The sequence below is a fragment of the Vanellus vanellus genome (assembly GCF_965231255.1).
Source record: "Vanellus vanellus genome assembly, contig: HAP1_SCAFFOLD_196, whole genome shotgun sequence".
In the NCBI taxonomy this organism is placed as follows: domain Eukaryota; kingdom Metazoa; phylum Chordata; class Aves; order Charadriiformes; family Charadriidae; genus Vanellus; species Vanellus vanellus.
The window spans coordinates 98236-122017 of record NW_028127897.1 but is presented as its reverse complement, the minus strand read 5'-3'; the positions used below and the strand labels follow the sequence as shown (position 1 = coordinate 122017).

The following is a 23782-nucleotide window of genomic DNA, read 5'->3' as shown; positions in this document are numbered from 1 at the left end:
CTCGCTGGCCAACTCAGAGGACTGCAGCAGCCTGTTGAGGAGCAGCTCCTCTTCCCAGAGCTCCCTCTACCACTTCCTGGAGCCCTGGCCCAGTGCAGCAACAGAGCCAGTGGTGCTCACACACTCAGGACAACCCCGCTCTCCCATGGCTGCTGGTGGGGCAGTGGGGAAACCGGGGCTGGTCCTCAGCCAGGAGCCTCCACAGGAGCTGCCAGCAGGGACCGAGAAAGAGTGGGTTCCCCAGCAGGGGATGGACAGGACACAGAGGCCCACGGACGAGCACCTGTCCCCCGGAAGGCCCCCAGCCATGGACATGGACAAGGTGGTGCGGGAGATCACCTGCGCTTTCCAGGCCTTGAAGGCAAAGAGGGAGGAGTCCTGTAAGACCATGGGCAGGGAGTGTGGCCAGGCAGACCCAGGGCTGTGCAGGGCAGGAAGATGCCCACGGCAGGGCTGCGCCTGGCTGTGGGGCTACCTGAAGGGCTGGTGGAGATGCCACTAGCCGTGTCTGCTTCTGCCAGCCCTGCAAGTGGTGACAGCGCCAGGCCCAGAAGACCAACAGTGCCCCGAATACTGAGCGGCTGTGGGGTGTGGGGCCGGGAACCCCTCTGGGGTACCCCGTATGTGAAATGTTAAAGAAATAAAATGTTTGTCTCTAGCCCTCGTGCTGTCCTCCCTCCTCCCATCCCACCGCTGCAGGTGCTCCCCCGAGGGAGCAGGTGCAATCAGCAAGCACTGTGTGTTGAGCTCCCCTGCTCACAGCCATGCTCCGCCTGAAGGCGGCGAGGCAGGAGCAGTCCCCAGCCAACTTGGGCACAAAAAGGTTCATCTGACTCAGCGGGTGAGGAAGGGCCCGTTTCAACTCCGTACCTTTGGTATTCTCAGGTCGGAGGATTTGATGGAGCCAAATGAGAGCGGCAGCATACGCTGTGGGGCTCTGAGCTGCTGCGTGGTGCCAGGTCTATCCAACGTCAGGCAGCACGTTCACAGGAGACGTCACCGCTAACAACTCTTCCTAGGAAGTCGGTCCGTTTCTGTAGTCGTAGCCTGCCTGGAGAAACAGCCCCACGGAGTTAATAGTCTGCTGAGCAGCAAGGGAGCAGAGTCGCTGACTCTCAACCAAGGACTGAAACACAGCAACTCACTCTATTTCCCCCCCCTTCCCGCTGCCTCCCACAGTTGAGAAAAATCCAACCAGGGAGCTCCAAAGGAGGGGACCCCTCCCCCACTCCCCCAAATCTGCTCAACACCCCCAAACCTCTCTCACGACACGGACTCCGCCCACACACCTCCACTCCCCACACCGACAACCCTCCCCCTCCCCCAACGCTCCAAAAAGCAGCAGTTCTTACGGCAGACTCCTTAAGCTGACTCCACAGCTACGGCTCCCCGTCGGCTCTGGGGGAGACAAGGGGGCGCCGGGGGTCTCCGTGGGCTTTAAGGGGGTCCCAGGGCTGCCCACGGGCTCCCAGCAATGCCCGTGCCCACCACCCGGCCCATCTCGGGGGTACCTGGGGGGACTCGGCCGTGGGCTGGAGGCGGGCGAAGGGGGCACGGCCGGGCTGACCTGCCGGGGGCGGGGGGGGAGCTGAGAGCGGAGCCCAGAGCGGAGCCAAGCGCCCCGCCAGGCCGGCCCCGGGCACCCTGCGCTGCGGCCGGGGCTGCCGCCACCTGCGGGGAGCGAGCGGGGGGTGAGGGGGCGGCAGCGGGGGACGGGGGGGCCTGAATCGGCCCTGTTTCCCCCGGGGACCCCCCACTCGGCTCTACACCCCCAAACAGGCCCAGACCGCCCCCCGAGCCCCCCAGCCCGGTCCCGCCACCCCACAAACCCCCCGAACTGGCCCTGCACACCTCCGCGCCGCCGCCGCCGCCACCCCGCCCACCCGCTCCCGCCCTCCTCGGCTCCGGTCCCCCCGTCTCCCCCGGTACCGACCGTCACAGCTCCCGCCCGACGCCGTACACCGGAAGTGCTCCCCCTCACGTCCGCCCACCCGCGCATGTGCCGAGGCGAAAACCCGGGCCACGCCCCCCTGCGTCGCCGCGGCAAACGCGAGCGAGGGGACGGGGCCGCGCCGCGCCGAGGAGAACGAGCCCCGCACCACAGCTTCTCTCCGCGTCGGGCAATGCGAGGCCGAGACCATCCCAGCCCTCCCCTAAAAGAGCCGGGACCCCCCGAAACCATCCCAGCTCTCCCCAAAATGAGCCGGACATCCGCCTGCAGAGCTCCGCCAGCCCCCCCGACGGACATCACGGGGATGGGGGGGAAGAAAACAACCAGAAAGGTACTGAAAATAGCTTGGAGATGGGGCTTAGAGATCCTTCTGAGAGGCAAAACCCGGCCTTTGTTCTCTTTTTTGAACACGGGGTTTCGCAGTGCTTCGCGGGCAGTGGTTATCCGGGGACATCAGCTATCCCGGGAAGCGAAAGTTCCCATCCCATGTGGCAAAAGTCCACTCACATGAATAACTTAGACAAAACCAGCTCTCAAAAGGACAAGAGGCGCGTTTGGTCACCTTTTCCTTGAAGCTTCGCTAAACTGTATACTCAGATTGGCCCTGTCCTGCAGTTTCTTTCCCAGAGTTTTGCCCCCAAACCCACGCTTCCGGCCCCGCTCCCCAAGCCCTCCCTCAGGGCCCACCACCTTTCCCCAGCCCGGCCTGTCCTTAAAGCTTTTCTTTTCACACACAGCCCTTTCCACTCACCTCCCTCCGGGGCCTCCTCTCTCACAGACACCTCACAGCCCTGCAAACCTCCCTCTCCCGAAAACCCATTCCCCCCTCACTCCCCCCTCACACAACACCTACTCCCCTCACACCCTCGCTCCCACCCCCCCCCCCCCATCTCTCGCCCCCCCTTTCCCCTCTCCTCCCATTCAAAATGGCGCCGCCCTTCCCTTCCCTTCCCTTCCCTTCCCTTCCCTTCCCTTCCCTTCCCTTCCCTTCCCTTCCCTTCCCTTCCCTTCCCTTCCCTTCCCTTCCCTTCCCCTCTCGCCTTTTCCTGCCACAGCCGCCGCCCCCCGCTCAGGTGACACCGCACACAGCCGCCATGAGGCGCGGCGGGGAGGGCCGGGGCTGTGAGAGGCGATGGCGGGGAGGGAACTCTTGGCTTTTCTCCTCTTCTTTTCATCTCCTCATGCTTCGGGCAGCCCCGCGTGGGCGGCTGGAGATCCCCCCCTCCCCTTCCAGGAGTGGCCCCGGCCCTGGGGCGGCCCCCGCCTCCCTCCTCCCCACAGGCTCTCCTCAGGGAGAGCCCCCAAATCTGTCCCCCGGGCGGCCCCACAGCCTCCTGTGTGTCCGGGAATGGGGTTTCCTTCAGGGAGAGTCTCCAAACCCGTTCCCGGGGTGTCCCCACAGCCTCCTTCGTGGCTGGGAATGGGGTTTCCCTCAGGGAGAGCCCCCGAATCCATCTCTGTCGTTGCCCTACAGCCTCCTGCATGGCTGGGAGCAGTGTTTCCCTCAGGGAGAGCCCCCAGATCTGTCCCCCGGGCGGCCCCACAGCCTCCTGTGTGTCCGGGAATGGGGTTTCCTTCAGGGAGAGTCTCCAAACCTATTCCCGGGGTGTCCCCACAGCCTCTTGCGTGGCCGGGAATGGGGTTTCCCTCAGGGAGAGCCCCCAAATCCATCCCCAGGGTGGTCCCGCAGCCTCCTGTGTGGCCAGGAATGGCGTTTCCCCTATGGATGGAGCCCTCTCCTTCCCCTGACTCCACTCCTGGGCAGCCTTTTCCTCCCTCCCACCTTCTCCCCACAGCCTCTTCCAGGGCTGGGAGAACACTCCTGCCCTTTCTCTTCCTGCGGGATTTGAGAAGAAGAGCCCCCCCGTCTGCCCAGCCCACACGTGGGGTCTGGGCAGCTCCACGCCTTGTGTTTGAACCGGGAATTGGGATATTTCAGTTTTCTTCTGCGATCAGGCCTGGTTGTGAAAGGGCCAGTTGTAGTGGTTAGGCTTTGGTGGGTGAGTAACAGCAACTCTTATTTAAATTTTCCTTTTCTTTAGATTTTGTGTAAGGGGCTCGTTGTCCTCACGCCCACGAGTTCTGCTCCAGGTCAAGCGAAGCCCCATGGAACTGGCCCTAAGGGCGGCGGCGGCGGCCATGGACCCCTTTGGCGTCGAGAACGTGGTTTATTTTGAGTTGAATCTCCCTGTTTTTCTTGAAAAGCAGGGGTCTGGTTTGTAGCGAGGCTTAAAACCCCGGGTTGTGCCTAAACGTGGGTCTGATTTCAACCTCAGGGGCTGCAACTCTGTCCAGCTCTGACTCACAGCCCTGGCAGCACCGTCAGCATGCCGGGCTCGGCGTTCTCTTGTATTTTGAAGGGTTTCTTACGGATCGGCAGCAGCCGGGGATATTTAGCAGCTGTGTATTGGTGGTGGAATCCATGTGGTGAAAAGATCTTTGGGGTAAAGAGGTGAATAGGTGTTGTTTTCTTTTTTTTCACCTCGAGAATGTTTCTTGTTGCCTTGTACCTGTAAAAAGATGTTCAAATCGTTAAGGTGTTCAAATCGTTTCATAAAATTACCCCCTAGACAGGAATATGTTTTGTGGTTGGTTTGGTTTTTTTTATGAGAGTCCTTTCAGCCTGCTCTCCAGGTGGAAATGGGAAATGCAAAGGCATTACAATGATAGATTTGCTAAATCTGTTGCCAAGGTCTATATTACTGGCTTTCCCTGAAGCGGGGAAAAGACGTCCTGTTTAATTGTTGTTTGCATTTGAAATTCTCTGTGAAATGGATTAGGCAGTGTGGGCTTCTTTTTGTGGGTCTGCCCTTGGAAGGAGAGCGCCTTTAGGAAAAGGCTTTTCTGGAGGGGACAGAGAATTTAATTGCTGATGGCTATAAAAGCGCGCCCTGTTTGGGTGGCCTGAAAACAAAACCCGTGAAAATCCATGACTGAAAAATGAGACTTTCTCCTAATGATCGGGGCTGCTGTTTCTACTGATTGGCCCATGAATAACAGCTCATTCCTTACTGGTGGCTGAGGACCCTTGAATTGTTTCCCAAAGCCTAAGGCAGCGGGAAGGGCTGGGGTTGTCAGATCACTGCAAATCAAATAAAAGAGAGCGGTTTGGAGTTGTCTCGTTCCCTCTTTCTTTTCCCAAGAAAGAGGGGTGGAAAATGGTAAAATGTTTTGCAGCAGAGTTCAAAATGGCAAAGGATGTACCGTGTGGGGGGTGGGACGTGGGTTTAGGTGTTGGTGGGGACCCCAGCAATAAACCGTAAGAGGTAGAGCAGCTTTGTGGGACTTTTGGGGCTTGTTTTTGTGTGGATATTCGCTCGTTGCAGACCACGTGCCGGAGCCCTCCAACGGAGGCATTAGAAAAAGAAGTCTTTTTCTTAGTACTAATGCTTTGAATTTTCCAGTGTGGGAAAAGCCGCAAAAGTGTGTATTTCTGCCCAGCTGCGGAGAAATGGGTAATACTGAGCCCTACAATAGCTTGGTTGTTTTTTTTCCCCCTGTGTGATGACTGGTGTGGAGGGAGTTTGTACCAAAGAGTCAACTTCTGATTGTGGGCAGCCCCTGTTTTAGGAACTGTTGCACAGATTGCTTATCGATGCAACTGCTGCCGCGACTCCCGCACTCCCTGCTGAGTGATAATCCAAAACTGCAGAGCGAGCTGGGTGCCCGTGGAAGGGGAACTGCACTCTCAAGTGGAAATACTTGGGGTCTCGTTGCCTGTGGGAGGGAAAGGGATGTCAAGAGTCAACCTAAAGGAACTTCTCACCTTCAGAGATCAGGCTCTGGAGGTGACAGTTAATTGAGGGGAGTCGTGGAAGCGTGCTTTACTGAGCAACATGCTGCTGCTGGCCCAAGACTAAATGTCTCCAAAGTTTGGGGTTGGTTTAAGTGCTTCTTGGTTATTAGCTGGATGTCACTCTTACAAGCACCTCTTGCCCTGTCTGGAGGGGTTTGCTGCTGCCTCCTGCATTGGGCTGAGGGGACCGGCAGCCCTTAGGACAGGGACTTTCTCAGGCGTGGAGGTTAAACCTGGTGCGTGCTGCTTAAAAACTGCTCTAGGTGTTAGTGCAGTGGTCACGGTGAGAAATGTGGTGGCTTAGGGGAGCCTGAGATTCGCATTCCTCTTAAGTGCGGGGGATTTTGGGGAGCCTGGGTGGTACAATCCCCTTCCTGCTCCCAGATTCCTGTCGCTGACCCATCAGCGGGGTGTTAGCAGAGCTGATGCCCGCAGCGGCTGAGGGTCGGCATGATCCCGGCATCGCTGGAGCTCTGGAGCCGAGGAATGGGAGCGTGGCCCGTTTCCATCATGGCTTGTGAGGGAAATAGTGCGGTTTGATATAGCCGGGGTGTGTAAACGGGGATTCCTCTTTGCACGTGTGCTTACAGGGTGCACGCAGGTGTGTTACTTGGAGTGTTTCTTAATGCCTGCAAAGCTTTCCGAGATTGGTTAATGAGCGTTGCTTTGCTGTGCAAGTGCAAAGTGTTATTTTCATGGAGAAACCAGCTCGGATGTTCCATTTAGGCATTCTGCCTTTAAAAAAAGAAAAATATTTTAAAGCTTTCCTTGCAGGCAGAATAACATCTGCTTTTGAGGATTGTTTCTTTCCCTGCAGGGTGGAAAAATCTACAGCCTCGCTAAGGCTGCAGAGGAAGAAAACTTGTCAGTTTCCTAGAGCAAACTGCAGTTTGGAGAGGGGGGGTGGTTTGCCAGAGCGCCTTTTAGCACCTGGTCGGGCACATTTCTTTTCCCTCGGGGCTGAGGTTTAACATCGCCTTTTCATTTGGCTGGGTTTTGGTTGTATGAATTAATGGGTGTTTCAATGGGAACCACAAGAGCTAATTTCTCAGTCGCCATCCCAAAAATTGTGCATTCTAAAAAATCAGAATGCGGATGCAAGAACAGAATTTGGACCAGATTCTCCGGCGCCAGGACAGTGCACCGATGCTCCAGGGTGCTTTCCCCGGCAGCGAAGGCCTGGTCTGGCAGGAAGGCGGTGGTGGGGATGGCGAGGTACTGCTGGCTCAGCCGCCCCACGGCCGGGAAGCGATGCTCATTCTTCTTCCACCAGCGCAGCAGCTGGTGCTGCGCTTGCAGAGGGGCTCCAGGATGTAGTTTTCCAGTTGCTGGTGGATCTCGGGTATGCTCTCCATCGGGTCCTACCCCAAAAGGATGTCATAGGTGCTCTGAGATGGGGCGCTGGTGCATGGGTCCTTGCGAGCAGGCAGCTGGCTGCCGGCATCTGCGCCTGTGGCTTTGGAATCCGAGTTTGGCACCCCAGACTGGGTGGCAGATGGGGACTGGTGGTTGCAAACCCACAACAGCGTGGTTCTCACTGGCTGGTGCAGCTCGCTTCTCAGGCTGGGGCTGAGAAACTGCATCTCCTTGAAGCGCGGGTCCAAAACAGAGGTGATAGCTGCTGGGCTTTCGAGCACTTTCTCGAATGCAGTTCCCTTCAGTTTGGAAGACGGCAGAACACGGAGAATGGCATTACATGCGATCTACTCCTTGGTGTGTTGATTGGACAGGGAATCAGTCAAAAGAGAAAATAAGAAAAATTAATTTGCCTTCTACTTGGATGGCAGAAATCTACGAGAGGCAATAGAAGTCGGATGGTTGAACAAAATCTTGCATGGCTTTGAGTTTGCCCTGAGCTGACGGCTGCAAAGCCTATTGCGAAACCTATTCATTTTTGTGATCGTAGTGATTTTTGTTGGTGTTTTGTTTGGATGTCTTAAGAGTATCGTTATCAAGCAATTATCTCCCCCCAGCCCTGCCATGCCCGCCAGCAGCAATGGGCCGATGGGGTCCTCAGCTGTCAGGTGGGAGGCAGCGGCACCGGGGCAGGGAGGGGGATGCCCGGTACCCCCGGGCAGGCCGTGCCGCCGGTGTGGCTGGAGGATGCTCCATGGCTGCTCACTGTGGCATTTCCCATGGCAGGGGGGAAACACAGGGGGAGCAGGGGGTGGGGGCAAATGGGGGAGGCAAAGCATCTGCACGGGGGGGAGGGGGGGCTGTGAGGGCCATGGAAAGGGGAGTGAAGGGCATCTGCAAGGTTGGAGGGGGTAAGGAGGGTGGTAGGTGTCTAAAATGGGGTGCTGGGGGTGTGCAAGGAGGGGGGGCAGCAGGCCGCTGAAGGGGGGTGTAAGGCATCTGCAAGGCGGAGGGGTGGGGGCTCAAAGGGGGAGGTGAGGGGTACCCAAGGTGGGTGTGGGAGGAGGCACCTGGGCGATGCCTGTTGGGGGTCTCCCCACCAGACCCCCCCTCCTTGTCCCCTCCTCCGCATCTCGATGTGACCCCCTGGTGATGCTGTGGCCCTTCAGAGCAGGGGGACAAAGGCCACTGTCCCCACAGAGCCCCATGCCACCCGGTCACCTCAGCTATTGTCCCACCGGGCGCTTGTGCGGATGCGCCTGGTGTTGGGGTGCAGGCAGGAGGTGGCTGGGTGGTCCCCCCATCTTTCTGCATTTCCTTAGCCTGGGGGAGGGCCTGTCCGCCCTCCCGCTGCACCCATGGGACCCGGCTGCAGGAGCTGCTCTCGGGGGCAAACGAGAGGTGGGGAATTAATTAATCTGGCCTGAAATTACAGCTCACGGGAAGGACTGAGAGGAATTTGCGTCTCCGCCAGCAAGGGATGACGGTCACGTCCTGGTGATGCTCAGCTGTGACCTGCGTGTGTCCCCCCCTCACAGCCCCACTTTGGGGCTCTGGAGATGTGTCCTCTCCCGGGTCCAGTCCCCGTCACAGCCCAAATCCTGGCTCAGGAGCCAGAGGGGTCCCCGCAGGGGACGGTGCTGACCCCCACGATAGCAAAGGAGGGAGCCACAGGACCGGTGGCTTCGTCTGGGTAGGATGGAGATGGAGAGGGGCAAGGAGGGGGGTCTCCTGCTCCGCCACCAGAGCAGCTCCCCCAGTTTGGCCCCTCATCCCCTTATAACACTGGGATCAGTGTTATTAATTACACTTTGCGCGAGATTAATTACATTAATCCTCCCTCCTGCTGCTGGTGGCCAGTCCAGCTTGCATGTGACAGGACGAGGGGGCCGAGGTGGGAAGTTTGCGTGCTCGTGCGATGCTTTTGGCCTCCCCCGGCACCGGGAGGACTCAAAGCCGGACATGAACCTCTGCTTTGTACTTTTCCTCATCCTCAATTACACCAACGCTTCCCCAGGGAAAGATTTTTCTTTCTAACTGGAGGAGTTGCACTGAGACAGGTAAACTGAGGCAGGACAGTCAAAAATCCCTCTCTCTCCTGCTGGGACAAAAAAACCGCTGCAGCAAAATAATAATTTGGAGAAGTTTTCTTGAGATGGAACAACACTCTCTGCTCCGAAACTCAAAAGTGAGCTCGCCATCCCCTTTCCCAGCCCAGTTTCGATGCTTTGATGTTTTCCAGGCACCTGGCAGCGGCGGCAAAGGACAAAGTACTCGGGGGCCAGAAAAAGCTCATTCCCAGATGGGAACGTTTGTTCCTTTTGCTCGTTAAATTGGCTGGCGAGTGGGAGGTGTGAGCTTCCCCGAGCGTCACTGCTGCGCGGCGGCAGGCGATGCCATTCGGTCGAAGCAGGAATTTGGGGGATAAAAAGCAGATTTCTGGTATTTTGCTCTTCTCTAAAGAGAAGGGTTTCCTGGAGGCCCTTTCAAAGCTGCAGTTGCGACTCGAGTGTGAGACGTGGTTGGTTTTTTATTTCTTTGAGCGCGGTGATCCCAGTGATGCTTCCCCAGCCCCGGGGGCAAGGGGAGAAGAGAACTCCTGTAGTTCTCCTTCAGCTTTTAAGGCACAGATGCTCTTTGTGCAGCGCTGGCAGTGGTATTTCAGCCAAGGAGGGCATTAGCTGTCAGCCCTTGGCTTTTTTATTTTGAGGAGAAAAATGCAGTTTTGTGTGGAAAGCGGGCTTGCAGCAAGAGAAGCCTGAGCCTGGTTGGGCTGAAGACGAAGCTTCACCCTTGTAGGTTCAGAGGGCCTTTGGAGGTAGGTGGTGGCCATGTCCTGTGGCCAAGTGCCATCTAGTGAGTCCTGCAGGTATCACGTTTGGAGAATGAAACTGGCTGTGCTCAAAAGTGTGGGGTTGGGTCTCCCCACCCCACCCCACCCCCAGTTTGGAAATCCCTATTTTAATTTTTCGAAAGGAACCACAAGAATGAAGCAGGAGGCTTGGTTTTGGTTTGAAACACTCAACTGTCTCCCCTTTTAGTAAATCCTTCCAGACTCACGGTGTATACAATGCAGGTGACATTACAGGTGGTTTTATTTGGGTAGGGGAAAAAAAACCTCCTCCAAGTCCGTGTTTTTAGGGCTGTGCCTGAAGGAGGAGACATGCAGAGGTGTGATGCTCATTGGCTCGCGTGGCCGCGGGGATGGGTGATGACTGGGAGGACGTAAGGGAGCTCTCCTCACCTGGCCCCAGCTTGTACCTTCTTCTTCTCGCTAAACAGAGACACGCCGAGGAGGCGGTGATGGACCAGGGAAGAACGAGCACCGTTGCCAATATTCACTATGAGAAGGAGGAGCTGGAAGGTGAGTCGGGAGAGGTGGCACCAGCCCCACGCGTTTTCCCGTTGCGCAAAGTCCCTGCCGCGTCCTGTGCTCAGTGTACGCATCACCTGCAGCGAAACGTGGCGTGCTTCTAAATAAACAAGCACAGTTATTTTCACATTTTTTTTAATGTTGTGGCTTTTAGACAGAGGGGAAAAAGCCCCCGCGGCATCTGTGGTGTGAGTGTTGGCCACGGAGCTGGGCAGTTCCCAGCTTGTTTTCTCAGAGGCTGCTCTTGGCTTGGAGAGGTCAGGAGAATAATTTGATGGCTGCAGACACAGGGCTGTGATTTTCTTTTTTTTTGTTCCAGACTTCATTATCACGGGACTAATTGGATCTCCTCTTGTCGCCTTGTGCCGACAAAGATTTTAAAAATAATTACCTTCTGTGGCTGCTTAATGAGCAGGTCTGAGTGTTGTCCAGCTGAAGCTGGAATTTGAGACGAGGGTTGATACTTTCAGGGCACTTTTAGGTGACCCGGAGCCATCGCTTGTTGTTGCTCTGTTGTTGCAAAGTTAGAGTAAAACAGGCTTGGAAAAAGGGATGGGTCTCTGACATTCAGGAATGCAGTGAAACTAAAATGAAGAGAAGTTGGTGTTTCCTCCTGGGATGGCTGTGCTGGTTTAATCATGGCAGCGGCGTCAACCGTCTCCGCAATATCGAGAGTGATGAGAACGCTGCTTTTTTTGCAGGCCACCACACCCTGTCCGTGGGCGTGCGGATGCCGCTGGTGAGGCAAAGCCACCGGCACCACCGACCCCACCGCCAGAAGCATCGGAAGAAGGAACGGGAGGACTGTGCCCCGATGGAGCAGGGCTACCACTGTAAGTCCCGCCGCAGCATTCGTGAGCCTCCTCGGGGCTGCGTGGGTGCCGGGGTCCTCTGCAAGCAGGTCCGTGTGGCTGATTGGTGTGGTTTGCTGTTCTTCTGAGGGAAAGTGGCATTATTTGGGAGGCAGTTGAAGGCATAATGGATTGAGGCTGGTCTTCCTTAGAGGGATCCTGCCTTTAAAAATGGAAACGTGGGGAAGGAAAGTGGCCCATCCTTATGCAGAGGTGGAACAGATGGTTCTCCTTCTCCATGGCTCTGTGCAAGCCTGGCCAGACCCGGGGCATAGGGGCCAGCCCAATATTTAGGGCTGAACTGGTGCCAATCAATGGCCACGTAGGGCTTGCTCCAGCGCTCGCTGCCGTCTTCCATGTCCTCCTCAAACTTCAGCCACCTGCGGACATCGGGCAGGATCAGCCCCGTTGCAAGAAAACCACCTGGGCTGCAGCCTGCGCCTCATCCTTCTCCCCAGGGTCCCCAGCATGCTGCCCCCAGTGGTGGCATTGCCAGGGCCAGTGAAACTTCTCCTCTTGAAGCAGAAGGCTGTGGGGTGCCATGGGGGACGGGAGCCTGGTGGAGATGGTTACAAATACTGTGATGCACAGATTTTTCCTTTGGGGGGAATATTTCCTGCCATTTCCAACAGGCGATTTGCGGAAAATGACCTTGCATTTAGCCAAGAGCTTATTGCACTGGTTAGGACATCCGAGATGGGTCATCCTCTCACCTGGTTGTCTCCTACGGCAGGTCTTCCACGATGTTGCCTATAAAGCCAAGAACCGGGCTGACCTGGTGGCTGGCATCGATGAGTTTCTGGATCAGGTCATGGTTTTGCTGCCAGGAGAGTGGGATCCCTCCATCCGAATTGAGCCCCCGAGAAACGTCCCTTCGCAGGTGGGTGCTGCGGCAGAAGGAGGCACGATGGGGACGGGCAGGAGGGCAGCACGGCTGGGGGTGCTGCTCAGGGGCCCAAATTTACAGGTCACATACCCAGCCCAAAAAGCAAAACAAGCCAGTGGCTTAAAAGACATATCTTTCTCTTATTTCCATTTTACCAGGAAAAAAGGAACGTGCCAGAAGCTCTCGATGACAGTGCTTCTCCCAGCAAGCCGGAGAAACACAGCGGTCCTGAACTGGAGCGGACAGGAAGGTGTGAACTGAAATAGTTTGGTGGGGTGTTTTTCTGTTTGCCCCTAAAATCTGAGTGCGCACCTCCCTTCTAGCAGAGTTTTGGGGTGAAGTGGGTCAGTGAAGGGGCTCCAGGTTACCAGCTTGGTCCCTTGGGCTGGGTGGGTGGGAGATTTGGGCAGCTGGGCTCAGCCGCAGCGTGGTTGCACACAGGTTTTCTTGCTTTGGGGTGGAAGCAGATGTGTAAGTACCTCCAGGTAGAGCTGTGCTGCTTCTCAAAGTGAGGGACTGTTGCAATAAGAGGGGACGGGCTCTCAGGTTTGGTCTCTTTCTTTTTGTTGGAGGGTTTCTTTTGTTGGAGGATGGACAGTGGGGTGGATTGAGAACTGGCTGACAGATAGAGCTCAGAGGGTTGTGGTTAGTGGTGCAGTCTAGTTGGAGGTCAGTAACAAGGGGTGTCCCTCAGGGGTCAGTACTGGGTCCAGTCCTGTTCAATATATTCATCGATGATGTGGATGAAGGGATAGAGTGTACCATCGGCAAGTTTGCTGATGACACTAAACTGGGAGGAGTGGCTGACAGGCCAGAAGGCTGTGCCGCTTCACAGCGTGACCTGGACAGGCTGGAGAGTTGGGCAGGGAGGAACCTAATGAAATTCAACAAGGGTGAATGTAGGGTACTGTATCTGGGGAGGAATAACCCCACGCATCAGTACAGGTTGGGGGCTGACCTCCTGGAGAGCAGCTCTGTGGAAAGGGACCTGGGAGTCCAGGTGGACAACAGGATGACCATGAGCCAGCAATGTGCCCTGGTGGCCAAGAGGGCCAATGGCATCCTGGGGTGCATCAAAAAGAGTGTGGCCAGCAGGTGGAGGGAGGTCATCCTCCCCCTCTACTCTGCCCTGGTGAGGCCGCATCTGGAGTACTGCGTCCAGTTCTGGGCTCCCCAGTTCAAGAAAGACAGGGATCTGCTGGAGAGGGTCCAGCAAAGGGCTACGAAGATGATTAGGGGATTAGAACATCTTTCATATGAGGAAAGGCTGAGGAACTTGGGTCTCTTTAGTGTAGAGAAAAGAAGACTGAGGGGGGATGTTATTAATGCTTTCAAATACTTAAAGGGAGGATGTCAGAGGGATGGGAGGAGTCTTTTTTCAGTGGTGCCCATTGATAGGACGAGGGGTAATGGGCACAAGCTTGAACATAGGAAGTTCCATCTTAACATGAGGAGGAACTTCTTCACTTTGAGGGTAGTGGAGCACTGGAACAGGCTGCCCAGAGAGGTTGTGGAGTCTCCCACTCTGGAGATGTTCAAAACCCGCCTGGACGCTGTCCTGTGCAACCTGTTGTAGGTGACCCTGCTCTGGCAGGGGGGTTGGACTAGATGATCTCCAGAGGTCCCTTCCAACCCTGACTATTCTGTGATTCTGTGTTTTTTTTGTATGCCTCAGTTTCTACTGGGGCTAAAATGGGAGAAGGAGACTTCTTTTTAGCAACGGAAGTTACTCTGTGCTTGCGATTGTCCTTCCTCAGCCAAGAAAACTTAATGTGGTCTTCCACGAAAATGGTTTAATTTCTTTTTCCTTCCTCCAGGCTCTTTGGAGGTTTGATCCAGGATGTGAAGCGAAAAGCCCCCTGGTTCTGGAGTGACTTTCGGGATGGTCTGAGCCTGCAGTGTCTGGCGTCCTTCCTCTTCCTCTACTGTGCCTGCATGTCCCCCGTCATCAATCACCTTTGGGGGACTGCTGGGGGAGGCGACCAACAGCCACATAGTGAGCACCTCTCTCTGTTGGGTGGCACGAGAGAGGACAACACTCATGCAAAAGTCCTTGCTGCAGTGAATTTGCACTTGTGGTTTTCCCTCTAATGATTTAATTACTCGCTGCTGCCTCTCTTCCCTGGACAGAGTGCCATGGAGTCACTGCTGGGCGCATCCATGACCGGCGTGGTGTATTTCCTCTTTGCTGGCCAACCTCTCGCCATCCTCTGCAGCACCGGCCCCGTCCTCGTGTTCGAGAAGATCCTTTACAAATTCTGCAAGTAAGGCTGGCTGCTGCGGCCAGGTGCTGTGAGCGCCTTCAGAAGAAGGCAGGGATGGAGAAAAGATGTTTTTCTTAGTGGTAGTTGGTAGATTTAAGTTGTCTTCTGTGTCACAGACATCACGCGCTGCTGCTTTAGTATGTGACGGTGCAGGAGCCCTCGGTCTCTGAAGGATGGATGGGTGGTTCAGGGTTTTTAGAGTTAAAGTGAAAGAGCAGGAGGAGGAGAAACCACAAGGATATGGATGCCCGAGATGGGCTGCACAGGGAAGATGAGACAAATGACTCTGGTTTGGGAATGAGGGAAGATTTGCTTTCCTCTCAGTACAAACTCGGGCACTTTTTTGCATGTTTTTTGCTGGAAGTGGAAATATATTTTACCCACATATCCAAACAGTTCTCTGGTCAAATGTTTTGATGGTTTTTGAAAAAGCAGGAGCTTTTCAGGCAAAATGGATATTTTCCATGACAGTCTTTTTGTTGTGGCAACTGTGATGGGAGATTAACCTCTCTTATTGCAATTAAATTTATTATGAAGCCCCAACTTGCTGGCAGCAGGTAACTGGGTGCAAACCCAGCCGGTTTCGCTGTTAGGGCATCGGGGTGATGTGGGAGAACACCACCTTCCACAACAGGGACCTGACCTCAATTAGCCTCCGAGGCATTAACACAAGGTAATTGTTAAAGAATGATAATTAAATAATTGGCCTCTCCTCCTGCGGGCCCACACCCTGCGCCGCAGCCCCAAGGCTGTCTGTCGTAGGACGTGGAAACTGCATTTACCATCCGCAGCCTTGACACGCTCCTGAATTGCTGCCGACTTTCCCCAAAGGAAGGCACGGCTCGGAGCCTCTTGCTGCCCTCTCCACCCTGCGTTTTCTTTTGCTTTCCCAGGGACTACGCACTCTTCCTCTCTCTACGGGCGTGCATTGGGCTGTGGACCGCCTTCTTCTGCATGGTGCTGGTGGCCACTGACGCTAGCTCTTTGGTGTGCTACATCACCCGCTTCACCGAAGAAGCCTTCGCCTCCCTCATCTGCATCATCTTCATCTATGAGGCTCTGGAGAAGCTGAGTCACCTGCGAGAGGCCTACCCTGTGCACACGCACAGCAAGCTGGACTTCCTCACCATCTCCTAGTGGGTTTCTTCCTCCTAAAGTGCCGCTGCCCCTTGGCAGGAGCTCAGGGCTGCACCTCCATCGCCTTCCCCTCACCTCTGTCTTGGCTTCTCTCCTCCCAGCTGTAAGTGTGAGGCACCGACCCATCCCAGCAACGAAACCCTGCAGTTCTGGGAGAGCAACAAGATCAATGTGTCTGGCATCACCTGGGAGAACCTCACGGTGACTGTAAGTGCCCCGAGTCACTGCTTCCTCGTGCCGCGGCCGTGGCGTCCAGGGGCACTGGCCTGGTGCAAAGCTCAGAGCCCTTCAGGTGATGATGGGCTTCCAACTGTGCCAGTGCTGCTCTGAAAAGTCGTTATTTCAGTCTAAGGTGTGGGTTTAACCCCCTTGGGCCTGGGAAGGAGAGTCCACCTCATCCCTGACATGGTGGGCAATAACTGTTATCCTCAGGACAGCGGTTCTGTCTGGGAGCAAGGTTCAGTGGGTGCTTTGGTTATTGGAGAAGTTGGAGGACTTCAGTTCATGCTTGAAGGCCATAATTAGCTTCCTTAATTGGTTCCTAGTAACTCCAGGCCTTGCTTTCTTACTCAGCGCTGTCTGAAGGTACGTGCATAAACTTGCATGTCTGAGCAGCTCCTTGGGCCATTGTTGCTGGAAGCAGAGCTCAGGCACAGGGTGGGACGCTCTTATGGACATCTTCACCCCCCTTGGCTGTGTCCTGTGAGCCTGCCCCCTGTGAGCCCGCCCCTGGGAAGGGACAATTTGTCTCTTCTCCTTTCCTGTCACTGTTGTCTTAGCCCTCCTTCCCCGTTCCCTCTTTCACTCTCCCCAAGAGTTTCCAGTGTTTCCTTCCCCTCTGGTGTCTTCTTCAGCCACGGTTACCTGCCGTTCAAGCGGAGGATGTGCCATAGGTCTGTGGTACGGTGTCCCATCACATCTCCTGTCTCCGCTGTCGTGGAGAGTTTCATGGACCTGCCTGTGGACACGATGGCCCCTACACACCTGAAGTCCTCTTCAGGCTGAGAGATCTGGGGCTGTTCAGTCTGGAGAAAAAATGGCTCAGGGAGACCTTATTAAGGTGTCTCAATGCCTGATGGGAGGGAATGAAGGCAAGGGAGCCAACTGTACCTCAGGAGTTCCCAGTGAGTAGACTCGGAAGGTTGTCAAACTCTGGAACCACTGGAACACTGCAACCGCCCAAAGAGGTTGTTAACTCTCCACCAATGGAGATCTTCCAAAGCCTCAGGAGTTCCCAGTGAGCTTTGAATTTTGAGGGTGAACAAACACTGGAACAGGTGTCTCAGAGAGGTGGTGGAGTCTCTAATAACGGAGTTATTCAAAACCCACCGAGAGAAGGTCCTGAGCAACCTGCTGTAGCTGACCCTGCCTCAGCTGGGGCTTGGACTACACGGTCTCCAGAGGTGCCTTCCAACCTCACCCATTCTGTGAGTGTAGAGGACAAAAGTAAGACAGAAAGAAATGAGAACAGATCCCCTTGGCCACAAACACCTTGGTCTCCTGTGGAGAGGACCTGTGATGAAGAGAGGAAACTTATAATGAGGAAGGAGTAGCAGAGATGGAGTGTTATGCACTGACTGTAATCCTCCATTTCCCATCCCTCGTGTGCCTCTCCAGGCGGGAGTGAGAAGAAGAAATGCAAATGCAAATGAAGGAGTAATTTGAGCCTAGGGGAAAAAAAAAAAAAAGTGGGGTGGGGGAATGGTCTAAAATATTTAGTCATAGTTTCTGACTATCCAAGTCTACTTGACTTGGCAATGAACTGATAATTTGTAAGTGATTTCCCTGTCTTTGTTTTGACCCATGATCATCTTTCCCCTCGTATCATCTTGAGGACGGGGAGCGAGTGAGCAGCTTGGTTGTTGTCTGGCTGCTGGTCAAGGTTAACCCACCTTTCATAAACCCGCTTTCATTCACAACCAGACTGGAGAGCACTTTGTAACGTGTGTGGTGGGGATGGGAGAAGCAGATACTGGGCTGATTGTTCTTGAATTCTGAGAGAACTAGACGAGGTAATCTGCTGACCTCTTCGGTCTCTAGCTTGCAGGCTGTAATTCTTACTTACACGAGGAGATGAATAAAAGTGTGCAGTTTCCGTTAGGTGTGACTGTGCACTGCTGTGGAAAAACTGCTTCCACAGACTAACAGCATGACTGCAGTTTTTGGAGATGTCTGCCTGCACAGCTAATTTTCCTGAACATTTCCTTTGTCTTTGGGCTTTTCACCATAGCCTAAGATAACATTTGGAGCTTGAGAGTTGGTTTTGGAGATGGTCTGCAACCTTAGCTTTGAGTGTCCGTGTTTATGCTACTTTATGTGCCTTTTAGATGGCTTTATCTGTTGCACGATCTTGGAGTTGAGCGGCACTTTTTCCCTCTTTGAGCAGTTATTTCAACACGCTCAGTTTTTGAAAGATGAGTTTTAGTGAACACCAGGTTTTTTACAGTGCTGTTTAAGCTGTTGCTGGAATTAGCGCTCAGCATGAGCAACTTGTAATTGGAGTCAGACAGAAAAATTGAAACACTGGGGCCTTTTGTCTTTAAGATGGCTGTGACTGGTGGTGGTGGCTGCGTTTCATTTGTTGCTCCAAGAGCAATGGCTATGTGGCTGGTCAGAGTCTAGCTTAGACCTCAGTCATTACAGTATTATGTCAACTCTTGCTTTAAGAAACAGTTCATAGCTGTTTCAAGAGATGCCGGTGTGAACAGGGTTAAATTTGACAGGGTGGACATGTTCTGTATTGCATTTACATCTCCGAACTGGAGTGCGGGGAGCTTGAGGTGTGCAGACAGCTTCAGGGATTAGCAAAACGGTTGATTGCAGTATGGAGGCTATGTGATGTGTACACAGACATTGCTACAGGTTCACTCACTGTAAACCTGGTGAAACTGTTTGTTTTCATCTGCTGGCTTTCACTGGCATGGACAAATGTAAAAGGTGGAAGATAAACAGAATATAAAAAATACCCACTGATAAGTCAGACGCTGCTGTGGGATAATTGAGTGTTTTGGTGGTTTGTTGAGCACCTCCGTTTTTGGAAGGACACCTGCATTCTCTCTGCTCTCTTTTTTTTTCTTCCAGATTTTGATGTGTCCAGAACATGAAATGGAGAGGGTAAACATGTACTGTGAAATCTGCAGAAGGCCTGTTTGTCGTCTATGTAAACCGGGTGGATGTCATGCAAACCACAGAGTAACAACCATAAGCACTGCCTACAAAACCTTTAAGGTAAAAGTAAATATTGTTGGACCTGGCCTTAAGAAGGGGGAAGAGCACTGAGCCTCGGGTTTAAGGGCAAACTTCCCCTGGCAGGATGCCAGGACGTGTGTTTGGAGGACACTGAACGAGTCATGAGGCATGCTGCTGTGCAACATCTGTTAATGTATATATTAGAGTGACATAGTGTGCGGCTAAGAAACTAAACTATATTTTCTATGAGGCTTCAAACAGAACCCCTTAAAAGCGCTTCCACCTTATGTTAGCCAACTGTGCATCAGGACTGACCAATGCAGAAGGTTTAAGAAGTTAATGGTTTACAATCTGGCTTTTTTAAGGCAAGTGTCCTTGTGGCTTGGGTTAGCTTATACTTCAGAAGCACTCCTGAAGAATCTGCATCGGCAGTTATCTGCTGGGACGCTGTATGTTTTTGAAGTTGCAGAGCTGTTGATTCCCTAAGCACCATACAACAGGGCAGACTTGCAAACACTGCTTTGTTATTAAAGAATGATTGCTGCTGCCTCCTCTTCTTCCTTTGCTTCCTCTCTTGCTCACAGGAGAGAAAAAAAAAAAAAAAAGCCCATCCCAGCCTGCCTTCTGCTCTTTGGCCTCCTCGCCTGTTTGCAAGGCTTTTCCTGTACAGCTGTTAACTCTTGCAACTAAGGAAGTGCAGAGACACTCCTAAGTTCAAGTTTCCAACCACTCATTTTTCTAGCAAACCTTACTACAGATGAGTTAATAACCTATGAGGCTTTTCTATTAGTTCTGGTAATGTCTTGAAGACTCGTGTTCCTAGCCTAAGAGAGAAGGTGACTGCTGTGGCTGGGGAAGGATGAGCCAGCTGAGGCTGTCACCTCTTCTCCTCAGAGGCTGTGCCACCAGTCCTGCACATGGCAGTGGCCTGATGTCCCGGGCCAGTCATGGCGGGTCACTGAGCAGTTCTCCGCAGGGTTGCTGCTCATAACTGATGGCAGGCTCTTGTCCTCGTAACTACAGAAACTGAGTGCTGGCTGGGTGGCCCACCTGTGCTTGTTGTCAGTTTGGGTGGGATGCCCTTGTTCTGCCTGCCAGTTTGCTGTTTTATTTTAACAGGAGAAGCTTTCAAAAGATATCGAGTACCTCATCAGTAAGGAGAGCCAGGTGAAAGCTCGCATCACGCAGCTGGATCTGCTGCTGAAAGAAACAGAGGTGAGAGTGGCTTGTGGGTTGTCTGGGGATGGACCTCGCAAGGACACAGCAGGGACTCCAAATGGAACAGTGAAGTGTTCCAGATCCTTTGGGTTTTTTTTTTGTTAGCCAGCAAAACCATTTCTGAACAGTTTGTGTTGGTTCTGAGTCACAGACGGTAAGACCTAATCCTGACAGTGTGGGAAATTTGGGCAACCTACAGAGGGAAGTTAAGTTTTGGGTGCTGCTGTGAATTTAATTGACATAAAGCTTATTTGATACCTTACCCAAAGAGAGGTGGGTTAGACTTACAGCTCTTGCATATGAGTGGTGCTGCACAATTTATGCTGTCTGTTTACCTTGAGGATGTTGCAGTGAAGTCAGAATTAAGGGCAAAATCTCCCTGCAGAAGAGTCAGAGCTGGGAGCTCACATACGAGCTGAAAAACGCAATGGCAAAAATTGGCAGGAGCTCCTGGCCCTGCCTGTATCTTGCTGCAGATGGCCTTTGTGCTTCATAGTTCCTTTTATCCAGGGCACTCATCAGAGGTGGCACTACAGGGCATAGGGGAGAAACTGGGCTGGACTCCCAGTTCAGGGTGACTGGGGAAGGTGGAAGAGCACCTAGGTCTTGGGCATGAAGACTTCAGACGCTGACTTGCTTTTACAGTGCTTTTCCATGAACTATTTAGACAAACGCTGTGCATAACTCAATACATAATCGGAGGAATAATTTCCTGCTCTTTCCTCTCTGTGTTAACATAGGAGACGCTTACTAGCTTGGGTGCAGTGCTGATTGCATTTTCAGTGTTGAAGAGCATAACAAAGCTCGTTAGTCTTGGCAGTCAAACAGATGACTAGTTTGCTCTGATCTCTTGAACAACCCTAAGTACGTTTCTGTACACAGCCACAGTGCTGTGGGATCCGTCTAAAATGTCTTTTGTTCCCTCCTAGTGCAACAGTGAAAGAGCTAAAGAAGAAGCATCTCAGAGTTTTGAGAAATTATCTCATGTCCTGGAAGAGAAGAAATCCGCAGCTCTTAGGGCAATTGAAGCTTCTAAGAATTTAAGGCTGGAAAAATTGTAAACACAAGCAGAAGAATCTCAAGGGCTCCTGGAAAATAATGGCCTTGTAGGACTTGCTCAAGAACTGCTTAAAGAAACCGATCCATCTTGTTTTGTTCAAACAGCAAAACAACTTCATGTCAGGTATCTTATTAATTATCTTCCGTTTGAGGTACAGGTACTGTTCCAGGGATGTCTGGTCAGTCATATTCTTTGCACACCTGCTAGGAAAGTACTGAATGCAAGTACTTTGTGTTGCAGAGCCTCAGAGGCGGTCCCGGTACCATTCAGTAGAAATTCCTATATTACAGTGTGCATTAAAAAACAGCCTAGAGGAGGGGCTCTGTCCTGCGCCAACGCCTAGCCTTCTTCAGTAGGACTGCAGTGGAAGGGTAACCCATTCAGCTCACTGATACAGTCCTTTGCTCAGAGATTGCATCGGGTATTTGCAAGTTAATCTAACAGGTCTCTTCTGGCTTTAAACTCTTTGATCTGAATAGTTGTGCTCCATTAGCGCTTCACACCTATTTTGTTCTTTGAATGTAATGCCCCAAATTGTTAAAATGCTCTGCCAACCAAAAGATTCCCTGTTAGTTATCTTTACACTGATGTACAAAAGGCCTTTAAATTTTGCATTTTAATTCTGTCTAGAGAGACAAGTTTCTGGGACACATGAGTAAGTACCTGAAAAGAGAACTTTTTTTAAAGCAAAACCTAGCGGTTTTGCTCTAAGGAATGCACCCATGTGAATTCCTTTTTCCCTCTTCTGCCATCCCTCTGCTTCTGTGCTTTCAGAATCCAAAAAGCTACTGAATCTCTGAAGAGCTTCAAGCCAGCAGCTGAAACTACTTTCGAGGACTTTGTGATGGACATAGCCAAGCAAGAAGAGATCCTTGGTGACTTGTCCTTCCATTCCAATGGCAAATTATGAGAGCATCACGTCTTTCTTGAGTTATAGCTTTAAGGGCTTCTCTGGAAAGAGGCAAAACTTGTGCAGGGCTGCAGTTGCAGAACTCAATCTTGTGACTTGCATTGTCCCTTCTGCCTCTGTGATTCACAAGGCGTTACCTGGCAGCAATGCTAGCTTCAGCTTTGATAAAGAAGCTAAGATGCCATGGCATTCAGAACCAGTTTACATTGGCTTCCAAAATATTGTAGTTAAGTAATACTAGGTCTTCCTAGCAGCTTTTTGTCGTGATTGCATGACAGAAAAGAATAGGTTTTTATATGGTTTTTTAGTTGCCAGCAAAAATAAATAATACAACTTTCAAAGTAAAACCAGAAAGGATTTAAGTGCATGAACAGACCCATCCTCATCTGCACTCTTTGACTGAGTCAGATTTCCCCCCCGCACTGTCCCCCCAGTGCTGTAGCCACTCAACAAAGGGCTTCTGTGTTTAATTCTAAAACAACATGTATCTACATTTGAGGTTTTTTTCTCCTGAATCTCTGTCATTCCAGGTCTAGAAATACCAGAAATCAATGAAGAGCAGAGCAAAATGTACAACAAAGCTCTGATCAGTTGGGAATGCCCTGGGAAGACAGACTCAGCTGATATCTATGTTCTTGAGTATCATAAGCTTAATAGAGAAGAGGAGAGTACAACGTGGCAGGAGATCGAAGTTTGCAGCAAGAGCAAAGTAATATCTGATCTCGATGACGACAGCAGCTATGCCTTCAGAGTTCGAGGATATAAAGGATCCATCTCTAGCCCTTGGAGCCGAGAAGTTATCTTGCGTACGCCTCCAGCCCCAGGTATTGGGTTTTCTTATGTCCACGAGCTGCTGGTGGTGTTAAGAGCTGTAGGTGGTTTCCAGTAGCTCCCAGACTTCTACTACACTGTTACCGGTTGTATACATGTTTAAAAGCACTGTTAACAAACAGGTTAAGTAGGTAGCATACTGAGACTGTGTTAGCTTGCGTAATGTTCCTGGTAGCCTTTAAAAGCGAGGAATTCTAGTAAATATAGTTTATAAGCACAGAAATACTTAACTAAGAGAAAATTTTTTGGGATGCTGTTTTTCAGTTCTCAGTTTTCTTTTTGATGACAAATGCGGGTACAACAGTGAACATCTCCTGCTGAACCCAGGAAGAACCTCTGTGGAAAGTAGGGCTGGATTTCCTCTACTGCTGGGGTCTGAGCGCATGCAGGCCGGATGCTACACAACCCTGGATTACATCATTGGCGACACTGGGATTGCCAAAGGGAAGCGCTTCTGGGCTTTTCACGTGGAAGCCTATTCCTACCTGGTGAAAGTGGGAGTTGTTTCTAGCAACAAGATACAGAGGTTGTTCCATAATACCCATGATGTGACCAGCCCAAGGTAAATTGCAGACTCTTGCTTAATACATGTTTTGTATAAGGAGATGGCTTTTTAAAAAATAAATTAAGAGCGAGCCTGGTCTCAATTAGTATACAAGATGAACCTAAGCAGTGGGAAGTGGCTTGAAGGATATAGTGTAAGCAGGTTGTCCTGTTCATCCTCTACTATTAGTAGGAAGATGTTCTAATTGTCCAGAGTCCTATTTTCTTTCTTTCTGGGAAAGAAATCGGGTTTCTACAGATATCAAGATATGTCAGTTAAAGCAAGAAGGTTAAAAAAGAGAAAAAAAAGCATCATTTGCAAGATTGAAGCAATGCTTAGTTGTCAATAGTAAGATTCTGCCTTAATTCCCTTAGCATACTAGGTTTGGCAGCCACTCAGAGGCACAATGTTCACTG

The 23782-nt window shown here is 52.3% G+C and overlaps 1 protein-coding gene across 1 annotated transcript in view; it reads left to right on the top strand.

Moving 5' to 3' along the window:
• The window catches only part of LOC309684866 (E3 ubiquitin-protein ligase TRIM36-like), a gene marked incomplete at both ends in the record, with an annotated part of 33635 nt that extends 10251 nt beyond the window's left edge, over nucleotides 1–23384 (top strand). The window contains 7 exon segments of the mRNA XM_082500711.1: nucleotides 18696–18842; nucleotides 19923–20018; nucleotides 20951–21079; nucleotides 21083–21204; nucleotides 21856–21980; nucleotides 22522–22815; nucleotides 23087–23384. Coding sequence (XP_082356837.1) covers nucleotides 18696–18842; nucleotides 19923–20018; nucleotides 20951–21079; nucleotides 21083–21204; nucleotides 21856–21980; nucleotides 22522–22815; nucleotides 23087–23384 — 1211 coding nt within the window.
• Between the last annotated feature and the right edge of the window lie 398 nt (nucleotides 23385–23782).